Below are 20,935 nucleotides of genomic sequence, written 5' to 3' on the forward strand. Positions count from 1 at the left end.
GTTGCCCAAGTCCAATCCACCAACACATGTAAGTTATCTCACTTACTTAAAGAATTTGAAGATATCTTTTAGGACCCTACTGCCTTACCGCCACTTAGGCACTGTGATCACCGTATCCGTTTGAAAACAGGTACCGAGCCGGTAGTGGTGCGTCCATATCGTTACCCTCACATACAGAAGGATGAGATTGAAAGGCAGTGCCAACAGATGTTAGCACAGGGTATTATTCAGCCCAGCAGGTCTCCTTTTTTGTCACCAGTATTACTAGTCCGCAAGCATGATAAGTCATGGAGGTTCTGTGTGGATTACCGACAACTCAATGCCCATACGATTAAAGATAAATTTCCTATTCCAGTGATGGACGAGCTGTTAGACGAGCTACATGGAGCTACTATTTTTACTAAAATCGATTTGAAATCTGGCTATCATCAAATCCAAGTTCATCCATCAGATGTGGAGAAAACAGCGTTCCGCACGCATCACGACCATTTTGAATTCCTCGTAATGCCATTTGGTCAGTCAAATGCACCTTCTACCTTCCAGCCCCTCATGAATGAGGTATTTTCTTCTCTCTTAAGAAAATATGTATTGGTATTTTTTGACAATATTTTGGTCTATAGCAACAGCTGGGAAGAACATCTTCAGCACCTTCACCAGGTATTTTCTCTTATACATTCACATCATTTGGGTTTAAATAGGTCAAAATGTTATATGGGCACATTAGAAGTGGCATATTTGGGCCACGTTATTTCAGCATCGGGGGTGAAGGTAGACCAGAGTAAGATACAGGCGGTCACAGATTGGCCTATTCCTACATCTATTACAGTCTTAAGAGGATTTTTGGGCCTAGCTGGATATTATAGAAAATTTATTCGTAGCTATGGCCAGCTTGCAGCTCCGCTCAACAATCTCCTCAAGAAAAATGCTTTTACCTGGTCACAGACAACAACTCAGTCCTTTCAGCAATTGAAAGACGCCTTATCATCAGCCCCAGTTTTGCAGCTCCCCGACTTTGAGGAGACCTTTGTAGTGGAATGTGATGCTTCGGGGGGCGGTATTGGCGCAGTGTTGCACCAACATGGCCACCCGATTGCTTATTTTAGCCGTCAACTGGGCCAACACCACCACAAGTTGGCAGCTTATGAGAGGGAATTGATCGGATCGGCGAAAGCTATACAACATTGGCGCCCTTATCTATGGGGACGTTATTTTTTTATTCGCACTGATCATTGCAGCCTCAAGTATCTTCTTGAGCAACGTCTCACTACTTCACCACAACAGCATTGGTTAAGTAAGCTTATGGGGTTTGACTTTTTTGTCGAGTATAAACCAGGCAGTTTGAATGTAGGGGCTGATGCCTTATCTCATCTGGACGTTCTAGAGCCGCAATTAAACGCCATCAGTCAACCCAGAGCTCTCTTGTTGGATTCTATATGGGAAGAGGCACAACAATACCCGGATATTATCTCCTTATGCCAGGATATCCAGCAGGGGACAGCGGCACCACATTGGAGGGTTCAAGACAATCTCGTCCTCTACAAAAAAAGAATTTTTCTACTCCACACATCCCCTCTGATTAACAGCATTTTAGCCTCCTTCCATGACAGTACACATGAGGGGCGACAGAAAACATATTTCCGGATCAGTAGAGAATTTTATTGGAGGGGCATGAAGCGCAGTATTGCTGATTATGTGGCTGCTTGTCAGACTTGTCAACAGAATAAAGCTGAAACATTAAGTCCAGCGGGGTTGCTCCAACCACTTCAGCTTCCATCACAGGTCTGGTCTGATATTTCTATGGACTTCATAGATGGACTTCCCTCTTCGTCGGGTAAATCTGTTATCTTTGTAGTGATGGATCGTTTCTCTAAATATGGGCATTTCATTCCTCTAGTGCATCCTTACACTACAACTCAGGTCGCTCAACTTTTTATGGATAACATTGTCCGCTTATATGGGATGCCTAATTCAATTATGTTAAGCACCTAGCCAATACTACCCAAAAGACCGGCCTGTTAGGAGCGGAAGACATAGGTACTTAACCCAGGACCATAACATCACACCCCGCCCGCCCGAGCCGACGACCACGGCGGCATTAACACAGCAACGTGACCGGGTCAGGGGTCACGCCAGGGGCTTGCGGTCCACCTGCGCACGCGGCCGCTGGGACTCGAAGTCAAGACGTAGCGCCTGCTCTGATACCAAATGTTAAGCACCTAGCCAATACTACCCAAAAGACCGGCCTGTTAGGAGCGGAAGACATAGGTACTTAACCCAGGACCATAACAAATTACCAGTGATAGGGATGCAATCTTTACAAGTACCTTTTGGAAAGAACTCTTCAAGTTACAGGGCACAACGTTAGCCTTTTCTTCAGCTTACCATCTGCAAACTGATGGTCAGACAGAGGTCGTCAACAGAACCATTGAAATGTATCTCCGCTGTTTTGTGGGGGACTCACCCAAGAGGTGGGTTAAGTGGCTCGCATGGGCTGAGTTATGTTACAACTCCTCCTACCATAGTGCACTCGGCACAACCCCATTCAAGGTGGTATATGGTAGAGAACCTCCCCGTCTTTTAGCCTATGAACCAAGGGCCTCTAAAGTCGCAACTTTGGACCAAGCATTAGAGGAAAGAGAGACATTCATCACTGAGGTGCGCACTCATCTACAGGAGGCACAACATTCTATGAAAAAATATTATGACAAGAAGCACCGGGAAGTCTTCTTTTCTCCTAGAGATTATGTTTGGTTGCGTCTCCAACACTACAGGCAGTTGTTGTTGACAGCTTCCAAACGTCACAAGCTCTCTCCAAAATATTATGGTCCCTTTCAGGTGATGGACCGCATTGGGACAATGGCCTACAGATTGCATCTTCCACCAGAGGCTAGAATTCACAACGTCTTTCATGTCTCACAATTAAAGGCCTTCCAAGGTGATTCGCCTTTGCTTCACACCCCGCTGCCCCCACTCCATGAGGGATGTGTACTTTCTACCCCGGCATAGGTATTACAAACTCGCCGTATTCAGGGTGAGTGGGAGATCTTAGTGCAATGGGCAGATGCTGACCCCAGTGACACAACATGGGAGCCATTAGCAGCGTTTTGCACCCTCTACCCATACTTTGAGCTTGAGGACAAGCTCTTTCTCCAGGGGGAGGGGGGGGGGGGGGGGGGGGGGGTGTTATGGACTCCATAGTATCACGAGTTATCCATAGGCATAGGAATTAAATTATGTCAATTTACTTTTCATGTAATTTCAATTCGGTTTGGTTTACTTTGGGTTGGTTCAGTGTAATGTATTGTGAACCACTTGACCTATGGGTCATCTTGTATTTTCGTCCTCAACCCTATTTAGGGGGATGTGAAGGAAAAGAGAGGCAAGTATTGAGAAAATTATATTTTACAGGTCTGATTCTCCCTCAGAGGTCAAGGTCGGATTCTCCCTTTGAGGTCCAAGGTTGAGCTTCCTCCAAAGCTCCTTCGTTCTAATTGAGTTCCACCATTACTCGTTCAAGAAACAAGAATTCTCTTCCAACATCAAGATCATCAATGGAGGGAAGAGAGGAAAGAAGGGTGACTCGATCCATGGCAAGGGAAGAACCTAACATTGGTCTGGACACACCTTGAACAAATAAGGGTCATCCCAAAAAAATGTTTGTCTTGGGAAAAGAATTTCAACCGATCTTGTTTACTCCAATAATCAAGAATCTTACAAGTTACAAGATAGTTGACTATGTCAGCAAACCAAGGCAACTGGGATACTTGGAGAAGTTGTTCATCAGGGAAGGAATCATTTAAAGGAAGGGATCCTTCCTGAGGTGCTACATAGATCCTAGATAGATGATCAACAACAACATTCTCACAACCCTTCTTATCTCGAATCTCAAGGTCAAATTCTTGCAATTGCAAGATCCATCTAATCAAGCGAGGTTTAGTGTCCTTGTTGGATAATAAGTACTTCAAAGCAGAATGATCAGTGAACACTATAACCTTTGACCCTAACAGATATGATCTGAATTTGTTCAAGGCAAACACAACAGCTAGCAACTCCTTTTCAGTGGTAGTGTAATTCAATTGAGCATCATGTAGAGTGCGGCTAGCATACTGAATGTCATCGGGAATTTTATCCGTCCTTTTGCTCCAAAACAGCTCCCAAAGCATAATCAGAGGCTTCACACATCAACTCAAAAGACAAAGACCAAGTAGGGGGTTGGACAATGGGTGCAGTGGACAAAAAATTCTTCAGTGTCTCAAAAGCATGAATACAAGCATCATCAAAGGCAAAAGCAACATCTTGAGCAAGCAAATTCGTCAAAGGACGAGAAATTTTGCTAAAGTCTTTAATGAAGCGCCTATAAAATCCAACATGGCCACAGAAAGAACGCACCCCCTCACAGAAGTAGGTGGTGGTAGATTGACAATTAGGTCAACCTTGGCTTTGTCCACTTCTATACCCCACTCAAACACTACATGTCCTAAAACAATTCCTTCTTTTACCATGAAGTGGCATTTCTCCCAATTCAAGACTAAATTGGCCTTAATGAAACGGGACAATACGAGTGAAAGATTGTGAAAACATGACTCAGAGCTAGTGCCAAACATAGGAAAGTCATCCATAAAGACCTCTAAAAAGTCATCAATCATGTCAAAAAAGATACTCATCATGCACCGTTGGAAAGTGGCCGGTGCATTGCATAAACCAAAAGGCATGCATCTGTAAGCAAAGGTGCCAAATGGACACGTGAATGTGGTCTTTTCCTGGTCTTCTAAAGCAATGGGAATTATCTTTTAGCCGGAGTATCCATCTAAGAAACAATAAAAACTGTGGCCGGCCAATCGTTCTAACATCTGATCAATGAAAGGTAGTGGGAAGTGATCCTTCCTAGTGGCAGAATTAAGTTTTCTATAGTCAATGCAGACACGCCACTTGGTGGTAGTTCTTGTGGGAATCAATTCACCACTCTCATTTTTCATTATCATTATCCCCCCTTTCTTAGGGACAACTTGAATTGGACCCACCCAAGTGCTATCAGAAATAGGGTAAATGATGCCTAACACAAACAACCTGATGACTTCGTCTCTCACAACCTCCTGCATATGGGGATTTAACCTATGTTGCATCTCACATGTGGCTTTTGTCCCCTCCTCCAAATGAATACAATATAGGCATATAGAGGGGCTAATCCCTTTTAAGGCATCAAGAGTCCACCCCAATTCATCTCTGTGTGCTTGTAAAACTTCAGTCATTTGTTCCTCCTGCTCAGTACTCAAATCAGAGGCAATAATGACTGGCAATGAGTTCATGGGCCCAAGAACGCATACTTCAATGTTGGAGGAAGTGGCTTAAGATCTAGATTTGAAGTTTCAAGAGGTTTGTCCAAGTCAAGATGAAGATCCTATGGATGATCAGTTGTGACAAACTCATAAGCTTCCTCCAACAGAGGTACAAAACTGAGTAAAGAGTCAACCTCTTGGAAATATGTTTCCTCATCAAAATAGTCCATGTCTAAAGATGTTATGTAAGACTCAAAAGATTCAAGAGTGGATTCATCATCAAGCATAACAGTCTCTATCTTAAATGCAGGACTCAGATCATCAGACTCAAGTGGATGGTGCCTAGCATTAAACACATTCAACGAGACCTTAAAATTTCCAAAAGACAAATCCAACTCACCACTTTTACAATGAATGAAAGAATTAAATGTGGCTAAGAAGGGACGTCCTAGGATGACAGGAATTTGGTTGGTCAATTGACTACTGGTTATGTATCAAGAACAATGAAATCAACCGGGAACAAAAATTTGTCCACTTTTATCAAAACATCTTCAACTATTCCTCGTGGTATCTTGACAGAACGGTCAGCTAGTTGAAGTGTGATGGGGGTAGGCTTCAATTCCCCCAAACCTAATTGCTTGTACACAAATAAAGGAACCAAATTCACACTTGCCCCGAAGTCTCTGCATGGTATGTTCACCAATGACACATGAAATTGTGGGGCATCCAGGATCTTTAACTTTATGAGGAGTGTTGTGCTTCAGAATTGAGCTTACATTCTCAGTAAGAAAGACCTTTTTGTTAACATGTTGTTTTCTCTTCTGTGTACAAAGGTCTTTCAAAAATCGGGCATAAGCAGGGACTTACCTAATAACATCAAGAAGTGGAATGTTAATGTGAACCTTACTAAACAGTTCCAATGTTTCATGCATGCTATCTCCTTTCCTAGGTGGGCCCGATAACCTCTACAGATAAGGAGCTGGTGGGACTTGGTTAGGGATCTGCCTGTAATGTGTCCCCATTGTCATCCTTTGAATCCTTAGACTTACTGGCCCCTACCCCATTTTTCAACTCATGACCACTCCTAAGTGTGGTTATGGTTTTGGCTTGCTCGTGGTGGGGATTGGAACTTGACCCACTCGCATGTGTACTTTTGGGGTTAGGAATGGTTTGAATCGGGAGTCTATTTTGTGTTTGTTCACTCATGTGGTTGGCCAACTGACTCACTTGCATTTCATGTTTAGCAATGGAGTTTGTATTCTGCATGAATAATTGAAGTGTATCCTCAAGTGAAGGTTTTTGTGGAATTAATGGTTGTTGAGTGAAGTGTGGGCACGGAGCTTGGGGTTGAGTAAACCCTAGAGGACCACCAACCTGTGGGCCCTTTATTTTGGACCATGAGAATTTTGGGTGCCTAGCCCAACCCGGATTATATGTTTCCGAAAAAGGATCGTTTCGGTTTGGTCTATGAAAATTCTGGACTGCATTCAAGTCCTCAATGAGCTCCAGGTAGGATGAACCAGATGGACACATTAAGGTGAGATGAGATGAACTAGAGCATATGGCACAGATAGTAGATGGGTTAGGAGCAGGTGAACTCTTGGACACCATAAGGGCATCAATTTTTCTAGTCAACCCCTCAATCTTGGCCATGAGCATGGGTGTTTCACTAACCTCGTAGAGACCCACTCTTTTGGCTTCGTGGGATCTCCTATCAACATTAAATGACGAACCCCATTACTGAGATTGATCACTCAACGTTTCAAAGAAGTCCCACGCCTCACTAGCACTCTTACCCATCAAACTCCCACCACTCGTTGCATCTACCATGGATCTAACATGGGGTGTAAGACCTTGATAAAAGTATTGCACTAAATGCCATTTCTCAAACCCATGATGCGGACACCTACGGATCAAATCCTTCCATTTCTCCCAAGCCTCATAAAAGTGTTCACCCTCCTGCTGCATAAAGTTGGAGATTTCTCTCCTGAGGGCTGTAGTTCTCTGAATGGGAAAATACTTGGACAAAGATTTCGTGACTAATGTGTCCCATGAAGTAATGTTGCCCACCTCTAAGGAATTAAGCCAAGACTTGGCCTTATCCTTAAGTGAAAATGGAAAAAGTATTAACCGGATAGAGACATCTGAGAAATTCTAGAATTTGAAAGTCGCACAAATATCTAAGAATTCCTTTATGTGGTAATAAGGGTCCTCCTTCTCCAACCCATAGAATGTAGGGAGGAGTTGGATCACACCTGGTTTCAACTCATAACTGGCAGCAATAGTGAGTGGCAATATAATGCAAGATGGTGATGAAAGTTGGATGGGATAGAATAATCCCTCAGGGCTCTACGGTCACCTGCTACAGGTAATGGTTCACCATGAATGGTCATGGTAGCTCCTAACTTGACTTCTGATGTTTTCCTACAAATATGTTCAACCTCTTCAACAAAGGGAGCTAATGGTTCACCTAGGGAGCGGCGCCCGTGCATAAAAACACAAAAACAAACAAAACTAACTATCAAATTATGATAACAAAGTAACTACTGAAAATATGAACTAACTAGAAGAAATAAAAATAACTCCACACAAAATCATCAAGATAAAACAAAAACATAAAATTATGAAATCAGAAAAATAAATCTAACCTAAGACCATGGAGAACAAAGAAATACACTTAATATGTGCCTCCCTGGCAACGGCACCAAAAACTTGATGTGAAATTTAATTACATCGGGTTTTATACCTAGCAAGTGTACGAATCGTTCATGTAATCTAGCAGGAAACCAGGGTCATATCCATAGGGAGGACTTAATTTTGTGTATTCTTCAGTCAACTAGCCTAACCAAATATGATGAATTAATCTGAACACTGATTATATCCTAAATTATCAAGCAATGATCTAATTAAGTACTTGCACAACAGGAAACGTCAACTCTGGATTTTACTGTGATTTGTGCCTCTCTCGAGTGCCACGTAACCACGAATCCGGATTCTCAATCCTTGCGTCAAGCCCCTCTCGGGCGCCTAGAGTTAAGGACAGAGATCGGATAAACCTAAATTATAATCCTGCCCTAACAAGCTAATTACTCAAAAAATTCCGAAAACAAATATTCGATAAACAACAATTCTCAAATCAAATTTAATAAGCATTCAAAACCTAAGTTAGAACTATAGGAAACTAATTAAATTACAAAATTATGGATTACTCCCCTTCTTCTTCCTCTCGTTCAGGCAGCAATTCCGTTTTCATGGTTGCTACGATTTCCAGAAATTAAGGGCTTCGGGTTGCAAGAGCGAGCGGCAGAAAGTGGAGACTACGCCAGCGAAGAGGAATTGAAATCCCCTGAGGGAGGTGGTGTGGCGGAAGACGGAATAGAAGCGAAATCCTCTGACCGGCTCTCTCGAGTCTCGGTCAAAGTTGGACTAGGCTCGGGAAGTGGTCGAAAATGCGTAATCAACGCTGAAGGATGGTCGGAATGCAGAATCAGCGTCGGAGGAGCCCTCTCGGGTCACCTCTTGGCCTGGCAAGCAGAAAATGGCAGTGTCGAACTCGCCGCGATGAAGAGTCTCTAGAGCTCACCTCGGGTCTATTCTCTGTTGCCGGACAGCGGTGGCGCGCGGTGAACGATAGCTGGAGGGAGCCCTCTCCGGGTCTCTCTTCTTTCGTTCAGTGGCTGGCTTGAGACTCTCTCAAGCTCTCTTTCCCCCCTCAAATCGATTTCGCCCTAAAAATACCTCTCCCTTTCACTAATGTCATTTCTATAAATATCTCCTTCTCCACACAAAATTCTCCTGAAATTCCATAATTGAATCCATAAAAATCATTTCAGGAAGAAATAAACCCTAAAAGCAATGAAATATAATTCAGGAGAGAAAATTATGCAATATAAGCAGTGATTAATGCCAAATTCAATAAATGCATGTTTCATTTGAAAATTGATAAATAACCACCTATAACACAATTATAAGGGTTATTCTTTTATAATTAACCTAGTTCTCATGTCAGAATCTGGCATCTATCAATGGGAAACTTATCCTTCATGGTCTGGGCATTTAATTCCCTATAATCGATACAAAATCTCTACGTGCCATCATGTTTCTTCACAAGCAAGACTGGTGAAGAGAAGGGGGAGTGGCTGCTGTGAATAAGACCCTGTTATAACATGGCCTGGCATTGTCGATCGATTTCATCCTTCTGGAGGTGGGGATACCAGTACAGTCGAACTACCACCACATCAGGATCTGGTTTTAAATAGATCCTATGGTCACAGTGTTTCAAGGGAGGCAACTCGGAAGGCTCGTGGAAGAGGTCTGAGAACTCGTCGAGAAGTTTTTCAATAGTACTATTCGGTTGGTCTTATGTGTGAATGGTATGAAGTTGGTGGGGTTTGTCCACTAACTGCCCTATAATAGCAGTCGGGGTGTGCTCAATACAAAGCTCATAGTTCAAGCAAAAAAGTCCCACAGTATGGGTCCCAATGTTTGTAACCATTTGATGCCTAACACATTATCAAATCCTACCAAAGGTATGACAAAAATTTTTGACTGAAATAAAGTCGTACAAATTGAAAATTTTAGCACTTTGCTGATCCCGTAGTTCAGGACTTTCTCCCCATTTGCCACCGAAACCGTGGCTGTTGGGTGTGGATGGATGTATAACTGAAGTTGCTGAACAATTTTCAAGCTAAAAAAATTGTGTGTACTTCCCGAATCCACTAGTCCCACAAGTTCTTGGTCAAGGAGTCGAGCTCTAGCTTGCATAGTTTTGGCAGATTTCTGCCCAGCAATGGCATGCAGAGAGATTGCTGGTGGTTCCTCCTCAATAAGATCATCACTATTTTCTGTATCCTCTATTACATCCACTTCGAGCCAGAACAACCGTTTACATTGGTGGCCTGCCCTATATGGTTCATCACAGTTGTAGCACAGGTTCTTAGACCTCCGTTCCGCCATCTCAGAACTTGTTAATTTTTTGATATACTGAGGTGCGGGTTACTAGAGCATGTGTGGGATGCCAGAGTAGTATTCGGATTATTTCTGGGCGGTGGTAATGCTGGATATGGCACCTGAGGAGAAGTATTTCATCACTCTTGCTAATTGGAGGAAGTGTTTCATTCGCCTTGCCAAACTGGCCTACGATGTTGAAGCCGTTGTCGTTGTTAAATTGCTCGAGCTAAATTCATTGCCCGAGCCAAATCTAAAGGTGATTGAAGTTCCACCTCTAACCTCGAAGATTCAGTGAGGCCTATTGTAAATAAGTTGACCTATTGCTTGACTCGTGCCAACCGGCCGGTGCGAGCCAATTTTTTTTGGAACTGTTTTTGATACAGTTCAACAGACCCGGTTTGTCTCAGTAGGACCAAATCTCCCAAGGGGCTACTGTGGGCGGGAGGCCCAAATACATTTTTATTGCTAACCATGCTATCCAGCTCCGTGAATGAGTGCTGAGGTTTTCTTACAATTACTAATAAAGCTGTAGAAAATTGCTCGTCATAAAAGACTCAGGCTTTCAGCTAACCACAAACCAGATCAGGAACATAAGCTAACTTTATCAAAGAAGGGAAGTTGCTGAATTTTCAACATTTCAAGGCATGAAAAATGATATATGGAAAATTGTATAGAACCAAAATTGCACTAATATTTACATTTGTAGCCAAGTCCGAGAAACCGCATGGTAAAAAAATTCACTAACAACTAAAGACGGACATATGCTGGATTCGTTCTTGTTGGACCAAGGAAGATGTTAAGCACCCATCTGTGGTTATTGACACAAGCAAAGCCTTCTGAAAATCTTCACTCAACGATCTCTGCGTCAACGAGATTAAGTATTCCATGGAGGCACCATCACATGGCAGCATAATTGGCCCATTTCCCGGCAGTCCGTATTCTTCTTCGGAGATCGCCAACAGAGCTTGTAAAATGGGATTGCAGAGGAATGTCAAAGGAAAGACGAAGCGCTCACAATCTGTTGTGTATGCAACAAAATGACCTTTCTCGGCGACGGATCTGCTCCTGGTCGCAGCTAGTTTTTTCACCAACTTCTTGGGGCTCATCATTGTCGCGAGTGAAGAGTTGCAGAAAGAGTTCGCGGAGGAAAGAGAGAGTGATCTGGGATTCCAATGGGTGGTGTATTGTTTGATGAATGAAAACCTCGAGAAGGTGATGTATATATAAAAGGATTCCAAAGGCACCGATCGGCTCCAATCTGGATAGTTGGGTCTTTAATCTTGCTGGGTTAGCTGGGAGGCAACTCCATGTGCTGTTCATACAACGAGGAGAGCAGGTAGGGCCATAGTTCCTTATCGCTGCTTTCTTTCTTGTCCGCCGTCTTGACAGCTGACCAGCCTAACTCCACTCAATTAAACAGGGGAACTTGCAAAAGAAACTGTTGATTTCTTATCCCATCACATAGTATCTACAAGTTGGGCCGGTGCCAATGATAGAACACATCCAGTTGTGGATCAGGTGGTTCACATCTCTCACAACTCTAGTTTGGGACACAGGGACCCTTACATGGCTTCAGTAGAAGATCTGGTTTTCGCCTTACTTACAAAATTGGTCACTTTTACAAAAAAATTACAGCAAGTCTGTGACCTTGTTAACATTGGGTTTCCAAAAATCGGCAACCTTATAACCAAACTAAATCCCAAATTACTTTGAGATGAAGGAGTTTGCTGATACACATTTATCTTAGTAATCAATTATATTGTTAGCATTCAGAAGGAGAAATTTCATGTCAATTTAATCTATATTTAAGGAGATATTCGCATTAGAGTCGGCAAGGATCAAACTACAACTCGAAAAAAATTAAGAGGTCCTAAAATATTCAAGAAAGAATTTTTTTAAGCCAAATTATGTATTAATTTAAATCTATTTGAGTCTAGTTTACTGTCCTTTGAGAATCTTTGGGTGTACTTTCTTTGTTCATATTACATCCCCACATACTACTAAATTGGATCCAATAGCGATTAAATGTATGTTTTTGGGCTACTTTCGTACTCTGAAACGATACATGTGTTATAATCCTCCTCTAAGAAAAAAGTTTGTTTCGAGCGATCTGGCATTCTTTGAAGACCTGCCCTTTTATTCATACAGTAGTGCCCCCACTTGGTTTCTCTGTAGGTAATGAATTTCTTAAGCCTATTGTGTCGATCGATGACTCAACAGTCATGGCCGTGATGACATATTTGTCTGCCCCTTGAAGCATTAGTTGACACTACACCTATGGAGTCTCTAGACCCCTCAGAGGTAAGTTCTCCTTCGCCACTTCATATTTTTGGTCCTTCATTTGATTCTCGATCTATTGCTATTCGAAAATAGCCAAGGTCATGCACGCGACCATCCAATCTCACCCCATCTCCCATTTTTTATCGAATCATCAGTTATCCTCATCTTGTTGTCAATTTCTTGCCTCTATTTCTTCTATGTCTATTCCTTAGTCTTATCAGGAGGCCCTATAACATCCAGGATGGAAAGTAGTGATGGATGAAGAGATGGCAGTCCTTAATGATAACCAGACTTGGCAACTTGTTCCCCTTCCATTAGATAAGGAGTCGGTGATTTCATTGTAAAACATAATCTAGATGGCTTTGTGGCCTACCTCAAAACTTGACTCATGGACAAATGTTACACACAATTTTATGGAGATGACTATGAGGAAACATTTTCACCTGTAAGCAAGTTCAACTCGGTACGTCTCTTATTATCTCTTGCTACTAACTGTCGATGACTTGTATTCAGCTTGATGTGAAGAATGCCTTCCTTAATGGAAATATTAAGGAGGAGACTTATATGTAGCAAAAACTTGGATATGTGGTTCAGGGGAAGTTTGTATGCCACTTATAAAAATCCTTATATGGTTTGAAACAATCTCCACGGGCTTGGTTTGACAAGTTTAGTCAAGATATGCTTCGATTTTGTGGACCATTATGTATTTGTCAAGCATACCAATAACGGTGTGGTCCTACTTGTTGTGTATGTGGATGATATTATTTTGATAGATGGTGATACAAATAGCATAAGTTAAGTCAAACACAAGATATGTAGTCAATTAAAGACAAAAGACTTGGGACTCCTTAAGTACTTCATTGGTAATGAAGTTCTTCAATCCAGGCATGACATTATTTTATCATAAAACAAATACGTGTTTAGCTTGCTCAAAGAAACATGAATGATGGGATGTCACTCTACTGACACCCCCATGAACACAAATACAAAATTATGTGCTGGTTCTAGAGAAGAAGTTGATGTGGGAAAGTACCAACGTCTAGTTGGGAAGTTGATTTATCTCATTGTGACCAGACCAGATATTTCTTTTGTAGTTATTATAGTCAGTCAATATATGCATAAACCTCAGATTCCTTGTTGCAAGCATTGTAAAAAATTTTTAGATACTCGAAAAGGGCATGGTCATTTCCATATTGAAAGTTTTGCTGATGCATATTGGGCTGGATCCCTAGATTATAGAAAATCTACTTCAGGGAATTGTACTCTAGTTGGAGGCAACCTTGTTACATGGATAGTAAAATTAAAATTTTTACAATGTGGGGCCCACTAGGATAAGGCCACGAGCAGGGTTATCCCTTATATTCACAAGCATAATAAAGAACTCCTAGCTCTACTCCAATTAGTCTTCTAGGAGTTCTAGTTTGAATGGACTTACTTATATTGAAGAGTTAGAGTTAGAATATAATTAGGATTGATTGACAACTTGTATGAGGACTCTACCTCCTCCTCTCCTATAAATAGAGAGGTTGTAATTCGGAATTAATCAAGTCACACATTCAATCCTGAGTTGGTTCTCTCTCTCCCTCTCCTTACTTGATGCTGCTCACCCTTTTCTTTTTTATTTGTTCTCTTCTCTACCGAGAGTTTTCCTCTCATTTTCTCATTTTTCTTTCTTATTTCTCTTGTTCGTGATCATGGAAAAGGGATTCTAAATTCAAAATGGTATCAAAGCAACTTATTTAGGATCCCTCGACAAAGGAATGCTCTAGAGAAGTGATGATCAACACCACTCAAAGAAGGCTCTTGTATGAAGGAAGAACACTAGCCAAGAGATAAGTGTTCAAAAGTATTTTTTTTATGCTATTGGTTCTTTTTTTAGATGATGATTCAAGGATGAATATGTGAATGCTTTCATCTTATTATGTTATGAATATATGTTATGGAAAATCCTGGTTATGGGTATGGGTTAAGTACCTATGTCTTATACTCCTAACAGGCCGGTCTTTTGGGTAGTATTGGCTAGGTGTTTGACTCAGAACTCTGAAGTTAAGCGATCCTAGGAGAGAGTAATTTTAGGATGGGTGACCTCCTAGGAAGTACTCTTGCCTAGGTGCTTATCACATTGGTATCAAAGCGGGGAACGGCGGGAGAGACATCAAGCTAGGAAGAGAGGTTCGAAAGGTTTAGAGAAGAACTACATGAGGCAGAGGGTCGACTAGCAAGCATGCTAAACAACACAGTCTCTTGTTCAGTAGCTCAGGTGAATCAACAACTGTCTCAGCAGGTTGAAAAGCTCTCAACACTGATTCGAAAGACACCCACCCCAAATGGGGGACGCACAGAAAACTTCAGCCCCAATGGAGGACGCACAGAAAACTTCAGCCCCAATGGAGGACATCCAGAGCCTACCACAATTCCAAGGTACACCAAAATGGAATTTCCAATCTTTAACGGATCAGAGGACCCTTTAATTTGGATCTACTGATGTGAGAATTTTTTTCTCCATCAACTTATTGCTACAGTGGACAGAGTGGGGTTGGCCGCCCTCCACATGCTCGACGAAGCGCAGTTGTGGGGCCACCAACTGGAAAGAGAGCACCCGGGCATCGGTTGACAAGAATTTACAGAACAATGCACTATCTGGTTTGGGCCTTCCACCCACGCCAACCCATTGACTGATCTCATCCTCTTAAAACAAACCGGCAATGTTGCTGAGTATCAGAAATTTTTTTAGGAAAAGTTAGCCCGTACTAGCCATGTGGTCCAAGTAGGTCAGCAAGTTAGCTTCTTCACAGCGGGATTAAATGAGAGCGGGATTAAATGAGACCTTGTGGAAGGAAGTAGAACTCACCACCCCCCCCCCCCCCCCCCCTCGATTTGGCCTGAGCTATGAATTTCGCTCGCACTTTGGAGGCCAAACACAAATTTCAAAACAGGAAGCCAGTTTAGCCAGTGGGGAAAACCACCTCAGGAACGTCATCCAACCCCTCTCCTTGGCGCAGCAGTCCTCCCTCCCACCCAAAAAGCCCTCAAGCACAACAACCATCAAACAAAAAACTCACTGAACCAGAAATGGATGTCCGGAAAGAACAAGGTTTATGCTTCAATTGTGATGAACACTACACCTGTGGACACCGCTGCAAGAAACTTTTTTGGGTGGAACTAGAAGAAGAACACGAAGAGGAAGAACCGCCGGTGGAAGAGGTTGCTATTGATGAACCAGAGGTCTCCATCCATGCCATTACCGGCATTCAGACCACCACAACAATGCAGCTTTGTGTTGCTGGTTGATGCCCAGTCACTGGTGGCTCAAGTGGACTCAGGCAGCACCCACAATTTCATCAGCCTTACTGCTGCCAAGTATTTGCAACTTTAGGAACAATCCCATCCAACCGCTTTAGTGTCCGTTGCCAATGGGGACAAGGTACCGAGCTATGGGGTCAGCAAGTCTGTCCTGTTTGCCATTGTTGGACACCGCTTTTCCACGGATTTTTACATCATACCACTTGCTAGTTTTGATCTCGTGCTCGGCATGAAGTGGCTCCAGACATTAGGGCCCATACTATGGGACTTCGCTGCCCTTACCATGAGCTTTGACTGGCAGCACCTCAGAGTCACACTGCAAGGTCGTGCAACAGAAGGTGTAGCATAGCTGCATACCATCCAGCAGTAGCAGCCCACTGTCCACACGTTGGACTCATTGCTGGAAGCATTTGCGGATCTGTTTCTCCCACCCAGCAGCCTACCTCCCTTGCGCCACTGTGATCATAGAATTTGTTTGAAGGCTGGCTTCGAATTTGTGGTGGTGTGGCCCTATCGATACCCCCAACTCCAAACCGAGCACCTCTCCATTCTCGTCCCGTGTCTTGCTGGTGAAGAAAAAGGACCACACGTGGTGGTTTTTTGTTGATTACCGAGAATTAAATGCCAAGACCGTTAAGGACAAGTTTCCCATTCCGGTGGTGGATGAACTCCTAGATGAACTCCACAGGGCACAATTTTTCACCAAGCTCGACTTGTTGTCCGGCTATCATCATGTTTGCATGCATCCTCCGAACATCGAGAAAACAGCCTTCTGCACTCACCATGGCCATTTCGAGTTCATTGTCATGCCCTTCGGCCTCTCCAACGCGCCATCCACCTTCCAGGCATTGATGAACGAGTATTTCACCCATTTCTCAGAAAATTTGTCCTTGTTTTCTTTGACGATATCCTGATTTTCAGCAAAAGTTGGGTGCAACATCTCCATGACTTGAGTAAGGTCTTCAGCCTTCTCCGGACTCACCACTTATACTTGAAGCGATCCAAGTGCTTTTTTGGTCAGCCACAGGTGGCCTATTTGGGGCATGTGATTACAGCCTCTGGTGTCACTATGGATCCAACCAAAATTGAGGCGATCATGCAGTGGCCACCACCCCGTAATGTTGCTACCTTACGAGGTTTTCTGGGCTTAGCCGGGTATTACAGAAAGTTCATACAGAATTACGCCCACCTCTGCTGCGCCACTACGCCTTCCAGTGGACGGAGGCCACAGAGAACTCCTTCAGCGTGCACAAACAGGCTCTCGCTTCAGGACTGGTGCTGCAGCTACCAAATTTTGAAGACGAATTTGTGCTGGAATGTGATGCCTCTGGAAGTGGAAGTGGAATTGGGGCAGTCCTACATCAATCCCAGCAACCCATTTCATATTTCAGCTGGCAACTCGCTCTCCACCATCATCAATTGCCAGCCTACGAGAGAGAATTAATCAGGCTTAGCAAAGGCTGTGCAACATTGGAGGCCTTATTTGTTGGGCCGTTTCTTTCGCATCCGCATGGATCACTCTAGCTTCAAGTTCTTGTTGGACCAACGCATCTCTAAGCCACCTCAGCAACACTGGCTCAGCAAACTCATGGGCTTCGATTTTGCAGTGGAACACAAACCAAGGCCCTTGAACCGAGCAGCATATTTGCTCTCTCCCGACGGTCAGACACCGCACTGCAACTCACCGCCATCAGTCACCCCACACCACTAATGCTAGAGGCCATACGTAAGGAGCACCAGTCCACCATTGAATTATAGCAGCTGTCCTAGAAAATTACAGCAGGTCAGATGACGCCCCACTGGTCTATCTTGGACCACGTCATCCTGTACAAGCAGTGCCTTTACATCCTGCCTTCATCTCCATTGGTGCTGCAAATTTTATCAGCCACAGGTGGCCTATTTGGGGCATGTGATTACAGCCTCCAGTGTCACTATGGATCCAACCAAAATTGAGGCGATCATGCAATGGCCACCACCCTGCAATGTTGCTGCCTTACAAGGTTTTCTGGGCTTAGCCGGGTATTATAGACAGTTCATACAGAATAACACCCACCTCACAGCGCCCTTGTCCAACCTGCTGCACCGCTACACCTTCCAATAGACGGAGGCCACAGAGAACTCCTTCAGCGTGCTCAAACAAGCTCTCGCTTTAGCACCGGTGCTGCAACTACCAAATTTTGAAGACAACTTTGTGCTGGAATGTGATGCCTCTGGCAGTGGAATTGGGGCAGTCCTACATCAATCCCAGCACCCCATTGCATATTTCAGTAGGCAACTCTCTCTCCACCATCATCAATTGCCAGCCTATGAGCAAGGATTAATCGGCTTAGCAAAGGCTGTGCAACACTGGAGGCCTTATTTGTTGGGCCATTTCTTTCGCATCCGCATGGATCACTCCAGCCTCAAATTCTTGCTGGACCAACGCATCTCTACGCCACCTCAGCAACACTGGCTTAGCAAACTCACGGGCTTCGATTTTGTAGTGGAACACAAACCAGGGCCCTTGAACCGAGCAGCGGATGCTCTCTCTTGACGGTTAGACGCCGCATTGCAACTCGCCGCCATCAGTCACCCCACACCACAGTTGCTAGAGGCCATACTTTAGGAGTACCAGTCCACCGTTGAATTACAGCAGTTGTCGCAGAAAATTACAGCAGGTCAGATGACGCCCCACTGGTCTATCCTGGACCACATCATCTTGTACAAGCGGCGCATTTACATCCTGCCTTCATCTCCATTGGTACTGCAAATTTTATCAGCCTACCATGATAGCGCACATGAAGGGCTCCAGAAAATAGAACAGCGGATACGCAGCGATTTCGATTGGGGTGGGTTGAGGTCTCATGTTACAGAATATGTTGATGCCTGCCTGATCTGCCAGCGCAACAAGGCTGACCATTTGTCTCCGGCTGAGGTGCTCCAGCCCCTCGACCTTCCTATTCAGGTATAGTCCGACCTCTCCATGGATTTTATGGGAGGATTACCAAGAGCAGTGGGTAAATCCATCCTTTTAGTTGTGGTTGATCGGCTGTCCAAATATGCCCACTTCATGCCCATGACTCATCCTTATACAACAACCACAGTCGCCCAAATTTTTGTTGACAACATTATCCATTTGCATGGCATTCCCGAGTCAATAGTGAGTGATCGGGATGTGATCTTCACTAGTGACTTCTGGAAAGAACTCTTCCGACTCTGCGACACAAAACTCAAATATTCATCGGCATAACACCCGCAAATAGACGGTCAGAGAGAAGTCATGAACTGCACCATCGAGATGTACTTGAGGTGCCTTGTGGGGGGCAACCCCAAGAAATGGGTTCACTACATTAGTCGGGCCGAGTACTGCTACAACACCTCATATCACACAGCCTTACAGGAGACCCCCTTCAAAGTTCTCTACGGCAGTGAACCCCCCCCCCCCCCCCCCCCCCCCCCCCCCGTCTACTCTCCTACACCACAGGGTCCACTCGTGTGGACGCAGTTGATCATGCCTTGCACAATAGAGATCTGTTGTTAGCAAATGCCCTCGTTCGGCTCCGGCAAGCTCAAGCCCGTGTGAAGCTCCACTATGATCAGCACCATCAGGATGTGCAATATCACCCCGATGATTTTTTTTTGCTCCGCCTCAACCCATATTGCCAGCACTCCATTGCCGGGACACACCACAAGCTATCCCCCAAATACTTTGGGCCAAACAAAATTCTGCGGTGAGTGGAACTAGTTGCATATCAGCTCCAGCTGCTACCGGAGTCTCAAATTCAAGATGTTTTTCATGTTTCACTACTCAAGCCTCTCAAGGGTCCAGCACCTCAGTCCATTCCTGCTCTGCCACCAGTTGAAGATGGTAAGGTCTCTCTCACTCCGGTCAAAATTCTGCAGTCTAGGCAGCTCCAGGACAACACCCAGATTTTGGTTCAATGGGCGCATACTGATTCCACAGATGCCACGTGGGAAGATTTATAGGTTTTTCAGCACGTGTATCGTTCATTTGAGTTTGAGGACAAGCTCTCTTTCAAATGGGGGAGTGATGTTATAGACTTGATAGCCGAACGAGTCATCTAAAGGCATCACAATTGAAGTGTTTTATGGAAGTGTTTTGTACAGGAATTAAGTCAGCAATTCAGCAACTATTTCAGCAGCTAAGCAAAGTCAGCATGCTGAGCGTGTAAGTCTTGAGGGTTATTTTTATAATGTTGAGTGATGCAGCAACATAGCTCAACTTGTGTGTTTCAGCCTTAGGCATGTAAGCCACATAAAGGCAGCTTATGTAAGCTATATAATGGCAACACATTTAATATTTTTGGCTCCACTTTGAACAACTCTAGAAGGGGCAAAATGAAATGAGAAGGATCGAAATTTTGAACCCAGAAACAGAACATGACAGGGAAGTTCCCCTCTAGATGAACCAGGTTGTTGTCTCCCTTCATGAGCAGCAGGTTACGGTCTCCCTCAGAGGTGGGTTACCCTTCCTTCCCTCTATTCCTTCCAAGCTCTTCATTTTTCTCCTTTCCATCATCCAATTCTCCCAGATTTCGCCATCATAGGCAGGCTTGGACGATTATAGCACACTGGTGCTGAACCTGTGCTAGACGCAGAGCCTCCTTCCCATTGGATTACAATGTCCATGGTTAGAGACCATAACACGTTGGTATTAGAGCCGACCCTCGGTCACGAGGTCAATTCCCGGCAACGGTGCAGAGGCTGGATTTAAATACTGTAGGCCGTAGGATAAAAACCCGGGTCAGGCCAGTGTCATTGAGTCGCACGCAAAGTCTGGATTAAAATACAGGTAGGCCGTAGGATAAAAACCCAGGTCGGGCCTGTGTCGTTGTGCCGCCGTGGTCATCGGCTCGCGAAGGGGGGGGGGGGGGGGGGGGGGGTGGTGTGTGATGTTATGGGACATCCTGGTTATGGGCTAGGTGTTTGACTCAAAACTCTAAAGTTTAGCGAGTCTGGGCGAGAGTAATTCTAGGATGGGTGACCTCTTGGGAAGTACTCTTGCCTAGGTGCTTATCAATATGCATGCCCCTCTATCTAGAAGGAGCTATCAAAACAGTTTTATTGGTTTGGAAATTTTGTTTGCCGAGACCAGTCCATACTCAGGTTATTGAGTTTTTTTTTTT

General features: G+C 44.0%; 1 protein-coding gene and 1 non-coding gene across 2 annotated transcripts; one reads left to right on the forward strand and one right to left on the reverse strand.

Annotated features, from left to right (window-relative positions):
- Nucleotides 1-7,164: 7,164 nt before the first annotated feature.
- On the forward strand, nt 7,165-7,271 carry LOC137945094 (small nucleolar RNA R71). Its single transcript, XR_011110912.1, has one exon. It is a non-coding gene; the product is annotated as a small nucleolar RNA R71 (small nucleolar RNA).
- Nucleotides 7,272-10,917: 3,646 nt separating this feature from the next.
- Nucleotides 10,918-11,393, reverse strand: LOC137943490 (auxin-responsive protein SAUR67-like). Its single transcript, XM_068788992.1, has one exon. The coding sequence runs from the start codon at nt 11,333-11,335 to the stop codon at nt 10,967-10,969; it is 369 nt and encodes a 122-aa protein (XP_068645093.1). The 5' UTR covers nt 11,336-11,393; the 3' UTR covers nt 10,918-10,966.
- Nucleotides 11,394-20,935: the final 9,542 nt, after the last annotated feature.

This window comes from Aristolochia californica, unplaced genomic scaffold, assembly GCF_029961685.1.
Source record: "Aristolochia californica isolate CCGP_79_NKW_82.1479 unplaced genomic scaffold, dmAriCali1.0.hap1 SCAF_11, whole genome shotgun sequence".
NCBI lineage: Eukaryota > Viridiplantae > Streptophyta > Magnoliopsida > Piperales > Aristolochiaceae > Aristolochia > Aristolochia californica.